This window comes from Moschus berezovskii, chromosome 7, assembly GCF_049115385.1.
Source record: "Moschus berezovskii isolate FMDL1 chromosome 7, NW_MosBer_1.0, whole genome shotgun sequence".
NCBI lineage: Eukaryota > Metazoa > Chordata > Mammalia > Artiodactyla > Moschidae > Moschus > Moschus berezovskii.
Window position 1 is genome coordinate 35,196,590 of NC_142466.1, and position 21,397 is coordinate 35,217,986.

General features: G+C 38.7%; 1 protein-coding gene across 11 annotated transcripts in view; it reads right to left on the reverse strand.

Moving 5' to 3' along the window:
* The window catches only part of CCDC171 (coiled-coil domain containing 171), a 336,009-nt gene that overhangs the window by 198,183 nt on the left and 116,429 nt on the right, over positions 1 to 21,397 (reverse strand). For all 11 annotated transcript variants that reach the window (XM_055428191.2, XM_088837892.1, XM_088837890.1 and 8 more), the window contains 2 exons: positions 4,763 to 5,267; positions 2,790 to 2,906 (listed from right to left, as the gene is read on the reverse strand). In XM_055428191.2, coding sequence (XP_055284166.2) covers positions 2,790 to 2,906; positions 4,763 to 5,267 — 622 coding nt within the window. The remainder of the gene's footprint in view (positions 1 to 2,789; positions 2,907 to 4,762; positions 5,268 to 21,397) is intronic.

Below are 21,397 nucleotides of genomic sequence, written 5' to 3' on the forward strand. Positions count from 1 at the left end.
ACAATTGGAACTGTAAGGGATGTGTAAATGGCCTTGAAATTGTAAGATAAACTAATGTATTTTCAATTGAAACTAACATTTTTATTAAATTTCATTATTATTTAATGCAATAAATCTAAATAAAGACCAATATTTGAACTAAGAAAAGTTAGTAAAATAGAAAACAAAGACAAGTAAGTGCTTTACAAATTAACTTATTTAGTCCTCTAAACAATTCAGAGAAAAATAATCCTATTCCCACTTTACAAGTAAAGAAACTGGGGAACAGAGAGTTTAAACAACTTGCCCATGTCACATGGTGAGCATGAGTCAGTACTCAAAATCAGGAAGAATACATACTTAACCCTACACCATGTTGCCTCCACTGTATAAGAGCACTTAAGCAATTTTAGAACAGAAAATTAATAATTAGTAGTTTAAAAACTGTATACAGGAGACACGCATGTGTTCACGTTCATTAACACGAGATGCTGCTTTCATGGTGAGACGGGGGTGAGGGAACAACAATTTTTCAGCACCCACTATATACCAGGCACCATACAAAATGTTCAACACCCATTATCATATTAAATCCTCATAACAGCTGGGAAGACAGTATTACCTCCATTTACAGGTAAGACCGTGAGGCCTGGTAAAGTTAAGTAACTTGCCCAACTTCACACAACTAATAACTAGCAAGACTTAAGGTTCACATTGATAATTCTTGTACTAGTTCAATAACAGTTATTTGCCTGGGCCATATCCTTTCTAATATTCTTCAGTACTTTGACACATCTATTATTTTCCCTCTCTAAGCAAGCCTCATTTTTCTCTTCTCTAAGCAGTGTTCTTTTTAAAAAGTGTTAATTCATATATCTATTTAAGTTTTGGCTGTGCTGGGTCTTCGATGCTGTGTAGGCCCCCTCTAGTTTCAGAGAGCGGGGGCCACTCTCTAGCTGTGGTACGCAGGCTTCTCATTGCAGTGGTGTCTCTTGCTGCGAAGCACAGGCTCGAGGGCAGGTGGGCCCCAGGAGTCGCAGTTTGACGGCTCAGCAGTTGCAGCTCCCAGGCTCTGGAGTACAGGCTCAGTTGTGGCACACAGGTCTAAATGCTCTATGACATGTGGGATCCTTCCGTATCAGGGATTGAACCCGTGTCTTCTGCAGATTCTCCACCACTGAGCCACCAAGGAAGGCCCCAAGTAGTGTTCTTCATCCAACAACATTTAAACCTTCCCTAAAATAAGTTTTCTTGAACTTGTTATTTCCTCCAGCTAGAGGTACACCAGGTTCTAACATCAAAGGCAGCTAGTTTCTGAAAGCAGGCACTTACACACCCCATTCTTGGCCTACCTTCCACCTGACAATTCTTCAGTCAGTCGGTCAGTTCAGTCACTCAGTCGTGTCCGACTCTCCGCGACCCCATGAATCACAGCACGCCAGGCCTCCCTGTCCATCACCAACTCCCGGAGTACACTCAAACTCATGTCCATCGAGTCGGTGATGCCATCCAGCCATCTCATTCTCTGTCGTCTCCATCTCCTCCCGCCCCCAACCTTTCCCAGCATCAGAGTCTTTTCCAGTGAGTCAACTCGTCGCATGAGGTGGCCAAAGTATTGGAGTTTCAGCTTTAGCATCAGTCTACCAATATTCTTAAAATATATTTATGTACACTTTTATTTCAGACTCCAAATCCAGTATGTTGAGGTTTTGCCAATATATTAAAATATGCATATTTCTTACCAACATTTATGGCAAAAATCTAAAAATAATCTTTGAATCATAAGTTTTGTACTACAGGAGCCTAGGTTTAGAAGTTTGAAATCACAATGAATGATCCATATTTACACAGAAGAATTGTTTAAAGAATTAAAATAAATCCCAAATTATTTCATTAATACTTAGAATATTTTATTACAGTCAAGTATTAAGAAGTCTGCTATACTTTTTTTATTTACTATTAATGTGGCTGAAATGACCATAATTAGTCCAATGACATAGCTTAAGCAGTAGGCAACTGTATGTTACTCTTTTAGTGCAGAGAAAACAGTTTTCATTGAAACTTTCACACAAACAAGTCACATAATCTGTCACAAAAAATAAACTTGAATTTTAGACCTTTGGAAATTGCTGGTTATTGGTGGTTTTATCTAGTGGAAAAGAGCAGACTATTCAAATTAACTCTAGGTGGCTCAGTGGTAAAGAATCCGCTTGCCAATGCAGGAGACACAAGAGACACGGGTTCAATCCCTGGGTCAGGAAGATACCCTGGAGGAGGAAACGGCAACCCGCTTCAGTATTCCTGCCTGAAAAACCCCACTGGCAGCAGAGCCTGGTACAGTCCATAGGGTCACCAAGAGCTGGACACAACTGAGCACACACACAATTAAACAAAAAAAAAAACACACTGCCATATAAGAGAGGAAAATTTTCTACTGATTCACTTATTATTCAGCTGTCTAAAATTCACAGCCAGAAACAGAGGAAGACTGAAACATTCTGAAAGAACGTTACCAGTAATTCCGAATAAAAAAGCTAACAATGAGCTTCCCATAGGAGAAGCAGATCCTAAGGGGGAAAAAAACGTGGATGTATTCACCATTTCTCCATAAAGACAAAATAATACATCAAAAATTGCACTAATGCACTACTTCATTAAATATAGATTTAATCATCTCTCTGTTTCTGAATAAAAGAAAGATAAAAACAAATACATTTTCTTCTTTGAAGGTTTATCAGAATTTGTACCAAAAGGCATTTCTGGACATTTACTTTTGTATTTTCCAAGGACATAAAAAAAGGGAATCATACCTGTTTTACTAATGGCTTCCTGTAATTCAGCCATGGCACTGATTATTGCAACAAGAAGGTCAGTACTGGTGAGCCAACTGAGAGCTTGCAAACAACGTAACTGCTCCTTTTGATGTTCTACAAAAATAGAAAAAACCCATTAGGCAATGCTACAAAAATGTATTAAAATTCATTTTAAAATTATGGGAATGTTTAGCTATTTAAGAAATAGATCAAAAATTGTACATAGAACTTCACCTAGTATGGAGAAGTCTATAATAAATGTTAGATTTATTGACTCTATTTATATATATAATGGTAATGGTAACTGACATCATAAAAAAGAAGAAAATTTTATTTAGTTCTACTTATATTATTTAATAGCTTACTTTTGAAAAGTTAAAAATTGAAATAATTGTTGCCTCAGAATAGTCACATTCTGGGACTGACACATAGACACTGCTGCTAAGTCACTTCAGTCGTGTCCGACTCTGTGTGACCCCATAGACGGAAGCCCACCAGGCTCCCCAGTCCCTGGGATTCTCCAGGCAAGAACACTGGAGTGGGTTGCCATATTTCCTTCTCCAACGTGTGAAAGTGAAGTCGCTCAGTCGTGTCCGACCCTTAGCGACCCCACGGACTGCAGCCTACCAGGCTCCTCCATCCATGGGATTTTCTAAGCAAGAGTACTGGAGTGGCTTGCCATTGCCTTCTCCGGACACATAGACACTACTATGTGTAAAATACCATGTGCAAAATATATTCCAAGATGCTTGCTCCTTGGAAGAAAAGCTATGACCAACATAGATAGCATATGAAAAAGCAGAGACATCACTTTGCCACCAAAAGTCTGTCTAGTCAAAGTTATGGTTTTTCCAGTAGTCATGTATGGATGTGAGAGTTGGACTATAAAGAAGCTGAGCACCAAAGAATAGATTCTTTTGAAGTGTGGTGTTGTATAAGACTCTTGAGAGTCCCTTGGACAGCAAGGAGATCCAACCAGTCCATCTTAAAGGAAATCAGTCCTGAATATTATTGGAAGGACTGATGCTGAAGCTCCAATCCTTTGGCCACCTGATGGGAAGAGCTGACTCATTTGAAAAGACCCTGATGTTGGGAAAGATTGAGGGCAGGAGGAGAAGTGGACACAGAGGATGAAATGGTTGGATGGCATCACCGACTCAATGACATGCGTTTGAGCAGACTCCAGGAGATGGTGAAGGACAGGGAAACCTGGCATGCTGCAGTCTATGGGGTCGCAAAGAGTGGGACACGACTGAGTGACTGAACTGAACTGACTGATGTGCAAGAGAGTTAGCTAGTGGGAACCCACTGTACAGTGTAGGGAGCTCAGCTCAGGGCTCTGTGGTTACCTAGACTGGTGGCATCAGTGGGTAGAAGGGAAGTCCAAGAGGCAGAGGATTTATGTATACATACAGCTGATTCACAGAAAAAACTAACACAACACTGAAAAGCAACCACACCACGATTAAAAAACAAAAAAAGGAATAGTCAAGCATTCAAAAAGATGTTTGCTGCAAACTCACGTCTGTTCCATTTTTATTCATCAATAGATTTTTAACTCTGATCATTTTATACTAACTCAAATGAAGTGAAAGTAATTTATGGCTACTAATTAATTTTAAATAGGACAGAGTTTCTGGATTGACTTTACTGAAAAATCGCTGTACAAACTCTTCAATTTACTGTGAAAAGAGTACTGAAATATAATAAAGCTATACAAAGTTGAAATTACATATACTTGCTACCTTGTTTATATTGTAATGTTTACAACAAAAATCAAAACCTAACTTACATATAGATATACAGTTATTCAAAAACACATATATATCTATGGATACCCATATATGGAGATATGTTACATGATTTGACATTGTAAATGATTTTTTAAAGTCTTTGCATAATGGGCCAACATATTCACTTCGGATGTCACTTAATTCAACTTAGATTTTTAAAAGCCCAAACGATCTTACTTGGAAATTTATGCTTGTCTTTGAGCTCTCCTGTACACACTAACACGCCTATGCCTTCTCTGAAACTCTCCATCCAGGTAAAAAGAGAGACACACGACTGGCCCAAAATCTTGAGTCTGTTTGCTGCCAAAATTGCAATAACACCCTTCCGGAATACACGTATCAATCCTTTGAATGTTTTTTTCTTCATCTTGGCTTCCTCTTGCTTCTTTTCTTCTACTGTTGACAAAGCCTGGGCTAGAGTTCTAACTTCCAATTTTAACAACTCAAAGGTGTTGACCTGCTCCTGGAGAAAATCTCTCTGTGTAGATAAGGCAGACGATCGACTGTAGAGAGGATAGAAGGCACCAGCCATCAATGCACAGGCTGCCAGCAAGGAGGTCTTTTCCCTTTTGGTCTGTGATAACAAGTTTTTCAAGTGGGAATTTTCAAACACCAATTGTTCGTGTGACTTCTCAGTACGGTTCAATTTTTCCATATTTTTTTCAGCAATTTCTTGAAATTTCTAAAAGAAGAGAAGTCAAATAATATACTCGATCAAGAGACAAATGGGCATTTTAACTCGTCTTTAAAAAAAGAAAAACTTTTGCTGACAACTATTTCTTTTTCTTCCCAAGATCTATGTTCTAGAATATCAAAAAAAACCCACGTATGACAGAGCAATACTGGGCCAAACAGGTTAGATCCAACGTGCACAGGTTTTAAATCCTCTTATGTGGAAGCTTTACATAAAGTAGAACACAGAAATCTTAAAATATTTTGTAAATTTCTTGTACACTTTCACATACATACACATATTCAAAAAAAGAAAATTTCTTCTCTTCTATTCCTCAGTAACAATTATTTACTATTTTTAAACAGAAATCACACCAGTATTAGAGGCTTTTCTATATGTGAAAAGACAACTTTTTGTCAGAATAGCACAGGATTAAATAAATAATACAACACACACCATCTGACTATCTTCCACTTACTAGATGAGAAGGGACTGAGTCTCAGAATACACTCTCTTATTTCAGTTTCTTCTTTCCCAAGACAGAAAGCTGCACAAAGCACAGCATCAGTGCTGGGGAAAAAAATGCTAATTGTGCAGTGGGCCTCAGCAGCTTTCTGGTCCTTTTTTCCTCATCAAGGTACTTCTAATTTAAAACTTAATATGAAACACAAAGAAATTTTAACTGCAGGCACTTGATTTTAATCTAGAAATAAACTAGAAAATAAACTCTCCATGAAATCTTATGTCTAATCATTAAGGAATTACTGAAGTAAATTTTCAGAAGATAACAGATGCCAAATTTTTTACTGATTCATTTATCATTCAATAAACATTTATCGATTACTCACTAAATTCCATGTGCTAGGAAAACAGACAAATCAATGATTGTGATATAACATGATGGTGGAGCTATGCTAGATTGCCAGAAATGCATAAAAGGGTAGAGAGGCAGCCGGAAACAGACAGTCCTGAGATAAGGATGAGAAATTAAAACACACCTAGAAACTGATAAAAATCAGGAGTATATGACAAAAATACTCCTCTCTATATAGAGAAAACAGGAACACAATGGAATTTTTGGAAAACAGAGTTAAGAGGCTAGACTTACACAGCCCATTTTCATTTTCGGCTACCTGGTAGAAGCAGCCAATATCTAAAACATAAAAGAACTCATACAACTCAACAGCAACAAACAACTCGATAAAAATATGGGCAGACATATGAACACATGTTTTTCCCGAGTACACATGAAAAGGGCCAACAGGCACATGAAAAGATGTTCAACATTGCTAATTATCAGGGAAACGCACATTAAAGCCGCAATGAAATATCATCTCGTTACCTAACCAGGTCCGACTGCCCGAGGTGCAGCGAGCCAAATGGCGAGACAGAGGTTTGCAGCAGAGAAAGGGTTTATTCGCGAGGCAGCCAAGCGAAGAGATGGGAGAACAAATCTAACATCCACCTCCCCAAAGGCCACGGGCTGGAGACGGTCCTGGGTAAAGCTGAGGTGTGGGGAGCGTGAAGAGAGGTAATTGGAGATCAGGAAAAGGCGAGGGATCATCAGTCTGCACATGCGCAACTAAGAACTAAGCTATGTGCTTCTCCATGGGATGCACGTTCTGAGGGTGGAGTTTTTGGTCTTCTGGCGTCAAGAGGTCACTGAGTGTACATTCAAGCATGCCCATTTGGAGGGATGGTGATCCCGCCAGTCCTAACCAGCTCAGACTCTAACTGGACACAGCTGACTCCAAGTTCCTAAAAAACCAAGTCAGGCAAACATCTTTTAGGCTACATGATGCTAAGGGGGCATTTAAAGGAAGCTTGATCAATGAAGGCAGGTTACAGTTAATTATTTATTAAGCAATTTACAGTTTAATGGAGCTAACTGATGACTACCCTTGGTCTCAATCTCATGCCCATTAGAATGGCTATTATCAAAAAGACAACAAATAAGTATTGGTGAAGATGTGGAGGAAAAGGGAATTCACACGCTATTGGTAAGAATGTAAACTGGTGCAGTCACTATGGAAAACAATATAGAAATTACTCAAAAAATAAGTATATAACTACCGTATGATCCAGCTATTCCATTTTTCCATATAAAGTGAAATATGAAAAAACTAACTTGAAAAGGTATCTTGTTGCATTGCACCCTGCAAGTCTTAAAGTTGCCCAGCCTTGATACTAAAGAAAGAGCCTGGATACAGTGACAGAGACATCAATGGTTTGTTGCAGCAGTCCCCAATCTTTATGGCACCACAGACCAGTTTCATGGAAGACAATTTTCCCATCGACTGAGAGTTGGGGAATATGGTTTTTGGATGATTCAAGCACATTACAATTATTCCGCACCTAATTTCTAATTTAAATGCTGCTGCTGATCTGACCAGCAGGTACCAGTCTGCAGCTTGGAAGTTAGGGACCCTTGATTTATTGGATAGAGTGATCTTACACAAAGGGTCCTGGAGTGACACCCCACCATGTGTGGCAGATGCTGGGCAGGACGTGGGAACAGTCTTTGCAACTCAGGGGAGGAGGCGGCTACCATTTATAGAGGGAATTGACATCAGGTGGGCTCATCAGTTTCCAGGAGCTAATTAAGCCTGATAATTAAGAGAACTGGATATTCATGTGAGTGAAGCAGGGACTGGTCAAACGGGATGTACCGAGAGCAAGAGAACAGCCATCTTGAGTGGCCTGACTGTACATATGTTCATCCCTATGTTTATCACAGGGATAAACATATCGCAGGGATATGTTTAAGTGCCCATTAACAGATGAACAGATAAAGAAGATGTGGTATATACATACAATGCAGTACTATTAAACCATAAAAAAAAGATGAAAACTAGCCATTTTCAACAAAAGGGATGGACCTTGAAGGTATTATGCTAAATGAAATAAGTTTGACAGAGAAAGACAAATACCATATGATTTCACTCATGTGGACTACAAAACACAAATAAGAACCAAAAAAAGAAAAAAAAACAAGCCAAAGCAAACATAGATACAGAGGACAGAGTAGTGATTACCAGAGGAAAAGGGTCTGGGGAGGACAAAATGGTTAAAAAGGGGTCAACTGTATGGTGCTTTGTCGAAGTGGGCATGCTATAGTGCATTCAGAAGTTGCATTAAAATGTACACGTGAAACTTAATGTTATAAATAAGCTACCTCAATTTTTTAAAAGAAGAAATTGTTAAAAGAATACATGTAAAGTCTACATGTAAGTAAAAAATGCAAACTCTAAAGACTGTTTAATTGTCATATGTTGTCCTAAGTCATTCTTGGTTTGAGTAATTATAATCAAGATAACAAATATTAATGGTTATCAAAACAATCAACTGGGACAATATTGAACTAAATAATTAGAATTAGCAAAGTGAGATATTTGAATTAAGGATTTTAAAATAATGAAATGAAGTACTTAAATTTTTAAAGCTCTTACTGACAAATGTTAGATTAAGAAAACCACATTAATGCTAATAAATACTAGAAGTTTTGATTATTTTTTAACAATTATATTCCCTCATCCTGGTTCAGTTCAGTTCAGTAGCTCAGTCGTGTTCGACTCTTTGCGACCCCATGAATCACAGCACGCCAGGCCTCCCTGTCCATCACCAACTCCTGGAGTTCACTCAAACTCATGTCCATCGAGTCGGTGTTCCCATCCAGCCATCTCATTCTCTGTCGTCCCCTTTTCCTCCTGCCCCCAATCCCTCCCAGCATCAGTCTTTTCCAGTGAGTCAACTCTTCGCATGAGGTGGCCAAAGTATTGCAGTTTCAGCTTCAGCATCAGTCCTTCCAATGAACACAAAGGACTGATCTTTAGAATGAACAGGTTGGATCTCCTTGCAGTCCAAGGGACTCTCAAGAATCTTCTCCAACATCCTGGTAGCTCTACTGAAATCCACAATTACAGATCTGACTGTCCATTAGGTCAGCAGTCCCCAACCTTTTCAGCATCAGGCACTGGTTTCATGGAAGACAATTTTTCCATGGACAGTAGGGGCAGGGGCAGGGGCAGAGATGGTTCAGTTGGTGATGCAAGCAATAGGGAGTGATGAGAAGCAGCAGATAAAGCTTTGCTCACTTACCAACCTGCTCCTCACCTCCTGCTGGACAGCTGGTCCACAGCCCCGGATTTGGAGACCCCTACAATAGGCATCTTCCCTTAGATACCGCATAACCATCTCAAGTACTGCTGTTTTTCCTATTAAATCTGTTTATAATGTTTGTTGCTAAGTCGTATCCAACTCTGACACCATGGATTGTAGCCCGAGAGGCTCCTCTGTCCATGAGATTTCCCAGACAAGAATACTGGACTGGGTTGCCATTTCCTCCTCCAGGGGATCTTCCTGACCCAGGGGTCAAACTCGCATCTCCTGCATTGGCAGGCGGATGATTCACCACTAAGCTACCCGGGAAGCCCCATGCGTGTAAATACTCAGTCGTTAAGTCCTGTCCGACTCTTTGAACCCCTATGGACTACAGTCTGCCAGGCTTCTCTGAATTCTGGAATGGGTTGCATTTTTCTCCTCCAAGGGACCTTCCCGACCCAGGGATCAAACACAAGCCTCCTATGTCTCCTGCACTGCAGGCAAATTCTATACAACTGCACCATCTGGGAAGTCCTCTGTTATTTTGTTCAGTCACTCAGTCATATCCAACTCTTTGCCAGCCCACAGACTGTGGCACACCAGACTTCCCTGTCCCTCACGATATCCCAGAGTTTGCTCAAACTTATGTCCACTGAGTCGATGATGCCATCCAACCATCTCATCCTCTGTTGCCCCCTTCTCCCTGCACTCAGTCTTTCCCAGCATCAGGGTCTTTTCCAATGAGTCAGCTCTTCACATCAGCTGGCCAAAGTATTGGAGTTTCAGCTTCAGCATCAGTCCTTCCAATGAATATTAAGGATTGATCTCCTTTAGGATGGACTGGTTGGATCTCCCTGCAGTCTAAGGGACTCTCCAGAGTCTTCTCAAGCACCACAATTTGAAAGCATCAATTCTTCGGAGCTCAGCCTTCTTAAAATTAATGGTCCAACTCCTAGGTGGCGATAGTGGTAAAGAACCCACCTGCCAATGCAGGAAATGTAAGAAAATCAGGTTCAATCCCTGGGTTGGAAAAATACCCTGGAGTAGGAAATGGCAATCAACTCCACTATTCTTGCCTGGAAAATTCCATGGACAGAGGAGCCTGGCGGTCTACTGTCCATAGGAGCACAAAGAGCTGGACACAACTGAAACAACTTAGCACGCATACATGCTCATATCCACACATGACTACTAAAAAACCCATAGCTTTGACTATATGCACGTTTGTCACAAAGTGATGTCTCTGCTTTTTAATACACTGTCTAGGTTCGTCATAGCTTTTCTCTCATGGAGCAAGCGTCTTAATTTCAAAGTTGCAGTCACTGTCCACAGTGATTTTGGAGCCCAAGAAAAGAAAGTATGTCACTGTTTCCATTTTTTCCCCAATCTATTTGTCATGAAGTGATGGAACTGGATGCCATTTTCTTAGTTTTTTGGATGTTGAGTTTTAAGCCAGCTTTTTCACTCTCTTCTTTCACCTTCATCAAGAGGCTCTTTAGTTCCTCTTCACTTTCTGTCATTAGTGTGGTATCACCTGCATATCTGAGATTATTGATACTTGTCCCAGCAATCTTGGTTCTAGCTTGTGATTCATCCAGCATGGCATTTTGCATGATGTACTCTGAATAGAAGTTAAATAAGCAGGGTGACAATATACAACTTTGACATACTCCTTTCCCAATTTTGAACCAGTCTGTTGTTCCATGTATGGTTCTAACTGTTGCTTCTTGACTTGCATAGAGGTTTCTCAGGAGACAGGAAGGGTGGTCTGGTATTCCCATCTCTTTTCAGAATTTTCTGGTTTGTTGTGATCCACACAGTCAAAGGCTGCAGCGCAGTCAGTGAAGCAGAAGTATATGTTTTTCTGGAATTCCCTTGCTTTTTCTATGATCCAACAGATGTTGGCAATTTGATCTATGGTTCCTCTGCCTTTTCTAAATCCAGTTTGTACATGTAGAAGTTCTCGGCTCATGTGCTGCTGAAAACTAGCTTGAAGGATTTTGAGCATGACCTTGCTAGCACGTGAAATGAGTGCAACTGTGCAGTAGTTTGAACATTCTTTGGCATTGCCCTTCTTTGGGACTGGAATGAAAACTGACCTTTTGCAGTTGTGTGGCCACTGCTGAGTTTTCCAAATTTGCTGGCATACTGAGTACACCATTTTAACAGCATCATCGTTTAGGATCTGAAATAGCCTAGCTGAAATTCCATAACCTCCACTAGCTTTGTTTATAGTAATACTTCCTAAGGCCCACTTGACTTCACACTCCAGGAAGCCCTGGGAAGCCCTAAAACATGTTTATAATAGTCCTCTTTATATCAGTAAATTGAACCAACATCCGCCCAATTTTTCAAGTCAAAAACTTTGTAATCAGTCTTAATTCTTCCTTTTTTCATCTTATCCTCTCCATTCCCAAATCAAAATCATCAGCAAGCACAATAGGGCTTACCTACAAAATACATCCTCATTCATCTCCACTGCTACCACCTTAATTCTAACGATCATCAGCACCAACTATTTACCCCTAAACTTCCAAGCTAGTTTCATGTCGAATTGGGTCAATCCAATCCTACTGCTGGAACTCTATCTTTACTGAACCAAGGTCTCCCCCTCAAGTCACGGCACCTCCACATGACTTCTGCAAAGACATCACCATTTCCCAGGATCCTCAACTGGAATGAAAAAGGATATGGGCTGCTCTTCTGCTCTCCAGACATGAACCTTCCTATGATTTTTCATAATTTATCCATGGTCTCTAGCACCACCAGGTGCTTTCTGACTTCCCTAATGCTATTCAAGTTCTAACCATATCCTGAGCCCATTTCCGGGTCCATCTATTCCATGACACCTATTACTATCAGTCTTACTCATGTTGACCTTGACCTTCCCTGAACATAATTAAATTACTAGGCACTTAATTCCTACACCGCTACTTACTTGTTTCATGTGTGTTTATCTGCTGCTGCTGCTGCTGCTAAGTCACTTCAGTCGTGTCCGACTCTGTGTGACCCCATAGACAGAAGCCCACCAGGCTCCACCGTCCCAGGGATTCTCCAGGCAAGAACACTGGAGTGGGTTGCCATTTCCTTCTCCAATGTGTGAAAGTGAAAAGGGAAAGTGAAGTCGCTCAGTCATGTCTGACTCGTAGCAACCCCATGGACTACAGCCTACCAGGCTCCTCCGTCCATGGGATTTTCTAGGCAAGAGTACTGGAGTGGCTTGCCATTGCCTTCTCTGGTGTGTTTTTCTACTCTCCCTCAAATACAATAGAGTTTCAGTTCCTAAAGGCCAGGGATTATTTACTCCGGTGCCTGTCACAATGCTTTACACCCTTCAAGTATATAATAAGTACTAAACGAATTAAATAATCCTTTATAAAATGTTCCCTAGTGCTTAGCACAGCACTTTACCCATAATAAGCACTGAGTAAATAGCCAGTGATTAAAAACTTTACAAATATAAAACAAAGAAAAAAATAATCCAAAAAAGATACAATTTCTAAATATAATTTGGACCTTATCAGCATGTCAAAATTTTGTTTTAAATTAATTCTGATATTCCAGGGGGACGTTCAGAGATATTGCATTATTTACCATGAATTCTTCTTGAATAACAAAGCTTGTTTGAGGGTAAGGCTGGAAATTACATAAGAGCAAATATGCCTTAAAAAAAAAAACTGGTGTTCTTCACCAAAGAAGATTAAAGGCTAATATTTTTCAAACAAACATTAGGAACATCACCTTCAAATAGAACAAAAGCACTCCTCGTACTGAGATAATCTGCTCCTTGGTGTGTTAATTTCAAAAATAATGTTCACAAATTTCCCCTCAAAATATCTTTTAAAAGTTTAACAACCTGAAATTTTTATAAACTTTATATCTTCTACACAGGTTTTTCTGACATGCCAAAAATTCTATCTAATTTCACTAGTTTTCCATGACTCTGATAAATTCAAAGTACACTGAAAACGAAGGGGACAGGACAGCTTCTTCCCTTAATGAACCATGCACTTACTGCCTGAAATACAGAAGCTTTAAGGGACATCTATTGGCTTTCTGCAACCCATGAACTTTGAGACCTTTGGACCCTGGAAATCAGACACTTCCCTGTGGAGTAAAACTTTTTTTATCACTTTTGCTTACTGAGTTCTCATTCTTTATGTTGGCAAAAAGACAAATTGCAAACTGGACAGTCAGTGACAAATAGACATCAAAGGACTTCATTTTATTTTATTTTTTTTTATTTCTAAAAAAGAATTTTATTAAAAAAGCACAAATGCAAAGAAATGAACAGAGGAAAATTTATGCGTCGAACCTGGACTGGTCACTTATGATAATATACATGCTACAATTCCATTCTCCCCAAAAAAGGTTTTATTCTTATGTTACCTATATTTTTTATACAACGGTAGTATTTTAAAATAATAAACATAAATCTGCCTATTTTTCCTACAATGTAAATGTTTCTTTGTTAAAAAATAAAGCACATTTTGTGGAGAAATTGGAGTCTTCAATACATTGTCAGTGGAAATGTTGAGACGGTGTGCACAGACTTTTGAAAAAGTGTGGCAGTTCTTCAAAAAGTTAAATACAAAGTTAGCACACAACCCAGCAATTTCATTATCTGGTCTTCCATGTATATACTGAAATCCCATAATAGTTAGTTACTTACCTTAAAAACACTATCTTCATTTTGGAAGTTTCAGTTCAATTCAGTTCAGTCACTCAGTCCTGTCTGACTCTTTATGATCCCATGGACTGTAGCACGCCAGGTCTCCCTATAAATCACCAACTCCCAGAGTTTACTCAAGCTCACGTCCATTGAGTTGGTGATTCCATCCAACCAACTCATCCTCTGTCGTCCCCTTCTCCTCCCGCCTTCAATCTTTCTCAGCATCAGGGTCTTTTCAAATGAGTCAGTTCTTTGCATCAGGTTGCCAAAGTATTGGAGTTTCAGCTTCAGCATCAGTCCTTCCAATGCATATTCAGGATTGATTTCCTTTAGGTTGGATAGGTTGGATCTCCCTGCAGTCCAAGAGACTCTCAAGAGTATTCACCAACACCACAGTTCAAAAGCATCAATTCTTCGGTGCTCAGCTTTCTTTATAATCCAACTCTCACATCCATACATGACCACTGGAAAAACCATAGCTTTGACAAGACAGACTTTTGTTGGCAAAGTAATGTCTCTGCTTTTTAATATGTGTCTAGGTTGGTCATAGCTTTTCTTCCAAGGAGCAAGTGTCTTTTAATTTCATTTGGAAGTTTAGCACATCAAAAATAATAGGTGTCAAAAATGGTACATGCCTGTGTGTACTGTCTGGTTTCTAAGGCAATACAAATTATAAAACTATCCAAAGAGATAAGTCAAGCCATCAAAAGAAAAAGAGTTCTCTTCATCATCTGACTGAAAATAAACTGTCAATACAGGCAAGATGCTTGATTGAGTGATTGTTAAAAGATATTACGTCAGACTGCTAGAAAGTTAGCAAATTCCCTGACAACCTGACCTTCAGGTCACTCCTAGTTAACTAAGGTAGCAATTTGGTAGGCATTCAGTAATAGTTAGCACATTCCTTCTCCTTCCAGTCTCATATAAAGTGAGATAATTGGAAAGGGTTATTGGTTCACAAATGTCTCTGCTTTTCAATATGCTCACTAGGCTGGTCATAACTTTCCTTCCAAGGAGTAAGCGTCTTTTAATTTCATGGCTGCAATCAGCATCCACAGTGATTTTGGAGCCCAAAAAAACAAAGTCTGACACTGTTTCCCCATCTATTTCCCATAAAGTGATGGGACCAGAGCCAAAGCGCTTCCATACATTATCATGTTTAATTACTAAATAAACAAGATTCACTTGGAAAAGTGAGTTCAGGAAACATGAAACTGAGTTGTCACTAGACCTATTTTCAGATATTACTTCATATACAAAAACAGCATGTTCCTAAAAGAAAGTGTTTCACATGATGCCAAAAAAGACTCACTGATAAGGATGATGATAATATATTCAAACAGCAAATAACATTTACTTTATAGTTTCTAAATGCCAAGCAAGGTGCTAAACATGTCATATCTGTTATCTCCATTCTAATTATGACCCTACAACTTCCTCACTACACAAATGAGCAGTTCTCTGAATCTTACTTTTCACATTTGTAAAATAGAAATGATATTTAAGCGACTTATCTCACATGTTTATTATGAGGATTATGTAAGAGGAAGCAAGCAAAGATATGAAAGAGAGTTAAAAACTGGATCAAGCATTATAAAAATTCAATTGATAGCATTATTATTAATAAAAACAACTTCTAAAACAATAGTCAGAGAACTTTCCTATATTTCATTAGAGGTGCCCAATCATACAGAGAAGGTGATGGCACCCCACTCCAGTACTCTTGCCTGGAAAATCCCATGGACAGAGGAGCCTGCAGTCCATGGGGTCGCGAAGAGTCGGACACGACTGTACAACTTCACTTTCACTTTTCACTTTTATGCATTGGAGAAGGAAATGGCAACCCACTCCAGTGTTCTTGCCTGGAGAATCCCAGGGATGGGGAAGCCTGGTGGGCTGCTGTCTACGGGGTCGCACAGAGTCAGATATGACTGAAACGACTTAACAGCAGCAGCAGCCCAATCATAATATAGTGTGTACCAAACTGTGTCTAACTCCTTGTGAATCATATATCCCTATCATCATCAACAATATAAACAAGCTGTACTTTTATCTCTGAATATTTTTGGAATTCAATTTAAAAGTAAAAAAATTTAACATCTAATAACACTTTTATGAGTAACTTATTTCTAGCCAAATGTACTCTTAATAATGTGATGGAAGAGAACTAAAATACAATATATTATGATGAACCTGAATTTCTTTGATTTTTGTTCCTCAATTTAAACTCATCTGACTTTACTAAGGGTTTCTCTGATAGCTCAGTTGGTAAAGAATCTGCCTGCAATGTAGAAGACCTTGGTTCGATTCCTGGGTCAGGAAGATCTGCTGGAGAAGGGATAGGTTACCCACTCCAGTATTCTTGGGCTTCCCTTGTGGCTCAGTTGGTAAAGACTCCACCTGCAATGTGGGAGACCTGGGTTCCATCCCCGGGTTGGGAAGATCCTCTGGAGAAGGAGACTTTACTAAACTGTCACATAAACTATAAGTGTTTAAAATAAACATCATATCAAGGGTTAACCATACTTAACTGACAGTGAAAAATCTTTAGTTTTAGAGAGGAAGTTCTTGTTCCAGTAATTTCACCTTTTCAGATAGAAAAGAAACAAGAATATAAATGCTAAAATTACAAAAACAAAGTCAGTAAGGCAATGGACCTTGCCTTCAGGCAATCAGGCACTCAGTCCTGATGCTTCAGTAGGCAAAGATGTTTGAGATATATTTATATAATGACTCCAAAGTTATTTAAATTCAAAAATTACCCAACCATGTAGCTAGCACATTTTAACTAATACTAAAACCATGTGAGAGCTTCCCAGGTGGCACTAAGAACCCTCCTGCCAACGCAGGAGACATATAAGAGACACACGTTCAATCCCTGGGTCAGGAAGGGCATAGCAACCCACTCTAGTATTCTGGCCTGGAGAATTCCACGGACAGAGGAGCCTAGCGGGCTACAGTCCATAGAGTCGCAGAGTCGGACACGACTGAAGCAACTTAAGAAAGTGAAAGTCGCTCAGTCTTGTCTGACACTCTGCGACCCTATGGAATCTAGCCCACCAGGCTCCTCAGTCCATGGAATTCTCCAGGAAAGAATATTGGAGTGGGCAGCCATTCCCTTCTCCAGGGGATCTTCCCAACCCAGGGATTGAACCCAGGTCCCCCACACTGCAGGTGGAAGCAACTTAGCATGTATGCAAAAACATACTAAAAAACAAGCTTCCTACTCTAATTTCATTACCTAATAGCATTCCCACTACCTGCTTTAAAGCTTAAACGTCCAAAAGTTTGCAAATTATTCCACATTTTTTCGAATAAAAGCTATTCATATCCAAAAATTGTTTTTTATTTAACTACCTGTCTTTTACTAACCACTTCTTTACAATAACCAAACACTAAACAGAGACTCTATGGATAAGTCATTTATTTTCCAGCAGATGGTACCTATTAATGGCTATGTTCTCCTGACATATAACATTCTCTACAACCCATAATCCTATGCGAAACTGTGGATTTTTCCCTCTCATGTCCTTATCAACATAATTTTTGAAGTTTAAATAATATAAAATGAAAATATCTTTATCTGCATTCCAGCCTGGGGGACAAAGGAGAGATACAGAATTAATCATAGGAAAATACCCCAAAATGAAATTTACAGATACTGTAATATGCAATATAATATTAGTTTACCATATATAAACCCAAATTAAATGCTGCTGTGTATCCAATTATATTTTATGAAAATTCAAATATTGTACATAAATAATACAGACAAATGCCAATATATAATATTAATGTACATTCAGGGATAATGAAAATGATACTTTCAATTTGCATATTCAGGGATCAAAGCCATATGTTACACATTCTTCAGGAAAAAAGTCTTCAGTGAGAGCTGCTCCTAAAACATTAGCATTTGTGATGTTGATTCCTTTACTTAAGAAAGTGAATTGCTATGCCTTCCTGCAGATTTATAAAGGAAGTGAGTTCAAAACACTGATAGGATAGTTTGAAATCAAGACTTTTGCTCTTTTCTCTCAGGATTGCTTTGACTGTTAGGGGTCTTTTGTGGTTCCACACACATTTTAGGCACGTTTCTCTTATTTTTATGAAGAATTTTTTTGGTATTTTGATGGGGATTGAACTGAACCTGTAGATCGTTTTGGGTAGTATTGTCATTTTAACAATATTAATTCTTCTGATCCGTGAACAAGGGATGTCTCAATGTTTGTATCTTCTATTTCTTTCTGCAAAGTCTTGTCATTTTTATTGTACAGATCTTTTACTTTTCCAGTTAATTTATTCCTAAATATTTTACTGCTTCTGATGCTACTGTGAATGGGATCATTTTATTTTTCCAAGGCTTCCTCATTAGTGTAAAGCAATGTCACAGGTTTCTATAAGTTGATTTTGTAACCTGCCACTTTACTAAAATCATCAATCACAATTAATTACACCAATTACATGTAATTACTTAATTACAATAGTTTCTGATTGACTCTTTGGGACTTCCTATATGTAAGATCATAGCATCAGCAAGCCATAGTGATAAAAACAATATGGCACTGGCACTAAAACAGACATCTAGACCAACGGAACAGAATAGACAGTCCAGAGTCAAATCCCACCCTATATGGTCAACCAAGAAAACTAATGAGAAAAGGATAGTCTATTCAGCAAATGGTGCAGGAAAAACTGGAGAAACATGTACAGAATAATGAAACTAGACCCTTTTCTCATACTACTTACAAAAATTAACTCAAAATGGATCCAAGACTTAAACATAAGACCTAATACCATAAAATTCCTAAAGAAAACATAGAGATGAAGCCCAAAGATATTTGTCTTGGGAATGATTTTTTTGGGATATGACATCAAAAGCACAAGCAATACAAATAAAAATCAACAAATGGGACTGTATCAAACTGAAAAGCTCCTGCACTGCAAAATAAACAATTAACAAAATGAGGTGATTGCCAAAAGACTGGAAGAAAATTTTTACAAATCATGTATCAGATGAGGGGTTAATATTTAAAATACATATAGAATTAATACAACTTAATAACCAAAAAAATATTTTTAAATGGGCAGAAGAATCAAATAGACATTTTTCCAAATAGGACATCAAAATGGTCAACAGACACATGAGAAGATGCTCAACATCACTATTCATCAGGGAAAGACAATAAAAACCACAATGAGATATCACCTCATACCTGTTAAGATGGCTATCATCAAGACAAGAGACAACAGGTGACAGTGAGGGTGTGGCAAAAAAGAAACCCTTAAACACTGCTGGAAAGAAGGCAAATTAGTCCAACCACTGTGGAAAACAATATGAAGGTTCCTCAAAAAATTAAAACTAGACCTACCATCCAGGAATTCTGCTTCTCAGAATATACCCAAGGAAATGAAAACAGCAATTCAGTGAGATATATGCACTCCCGTGTTTACTACAGCACTATTCACAATAGCCAAAATACGGAAACAACCCAAAAGACCATGAACAAACAAATGGGTAAAAAAGATTTACATACAGAATGTAATATTTTCACCCATGAGAAAGTGACAACATGGATGAACCTTGAGCATACTATGTTAAGCAAGATAAGACAGACAGAGAAAGACAAGCACTGTGCAACATCACTTATATGCGGAATCTAAAGAAGTCAAATGTGTAAAACCAAAACAAGGTACAAGAGAACTCCCATCAGAGTATCAGCTGATTTCTCAACAGAAACTCTACAAGCCAGAATGGAAAGGCATAATATATTTAAAGTGATGAAAGGGAAGAACCAACAACCAAGAATACTCTACCCAGCAAGACTCTCCTTAGATCTGATGGAGAAATCAAAAGCTTTCCAGACAAGCAAAACTTAAGAGAATTCAGCACCACCAAACCAGCTTTACAACGAATGCTAAAGGAACTTCTCTAGGCAGGAAACACAACTGAAGGAAAAGACCTACAGAAAATAAACCAGAAACAATTAAGAAAAAGGTAAAAGAATCATGCTGTGTGCTGTGCTCAGTCACTCAGTCATGTCCAAATCTTTGTGACTCCATGGATTGTAGCCTGCCAAGCTCCTCTGTCCATGGAATTCTCCAGGCAAGTAGCCAGTCATTTCTCCAGGAGATCTTCCCGACTCAGGGATCAAATCCAGATCTCCACATTGCAGGCAGATTCTTTACCATCTGATTAGATGTCATATATGTTCATATGCGGAGAAGGCAATGGCAAGCCACTCCAGTACTCTTGCCTAGAAAATCCCATGGATGGAGGAGCCTGGTAGGCTGCAGTCTGTGGGGTCGCTGGGGGTCGGACACGACTGAGCGACTTCACTTTCACTTTTCACTTTCCACTTTCACACATTGGAGAAGGAAATGGCAACCCACTCCAGTGTTCTTGCCTGGAGAATCCCAGGGACGGGGGAGCCTGGTGGGCTTCCGTCTATGGGGTCGCACAAGAGTCGGACACGACTGAGGTGACTCAGCAGCAGCAGCAGCAGCAGCAGCATGTTCATATGAACATAGACAATAATAAGGAACTGTAAGCATATAATGTAATAAATATTACAATGGCAACCATATCACAATACATTAATGTATCAAAGTAATATGATGTATACCTTAAATTTACACCATATTGCCTGTCAAATTTATCCCATTTTTTAAAAGTGATAGGAACTTAAGACAATTGGAAGGTTCACATAACCTGATTTCAAGACTAACCAAAAACCACAAAAATCAAATCAGTGTGGTACTGAAAAAAGAACAGACATATAAATAAATGGAATAGATGAGAAAGTCTAAAAATAGACTTACACAAATGCAACCAACGGATTTCTGACAAAGGTGCAAAGGCAATTCAACAGAAAAAGGACAGTCTTTAAAGAAATAGTGCTAGAACATAGACATCCAAATGCAGGAAAAGAAAAACACCAACCCAAGCCTCACATCTTTACAAAAATTAACTCAAAATGGATCACAGACCTATATGTAAAACCTAAAACTATACAAAATCTAGAAAAAAAGCAGGAAGAAATCCTGATGACCTTGCACTAGGAAAAAGAGTTCTTAGATACAATACTAAAAACCCAGGCCATAAAAGAAAAATGTATCAAATTGAACTTTATAAATTTAAAACAACTGTCTGCAAAAGTACTTTTAAGAGACTTTGAGAGAATATTTGCAAATCACATATCTAACAAACGACTTGTATCAGAATATATAAACAATGTTGGAAATTCAGCAAGAAAAAAGTGATAGATAATTCACCAAAGAAGATATACAGATGGCAAATAAGCATATGAAAAATACTCAACATTATTATTCATATGAATGCATGCCCATTTGTGTACGTGTCTTT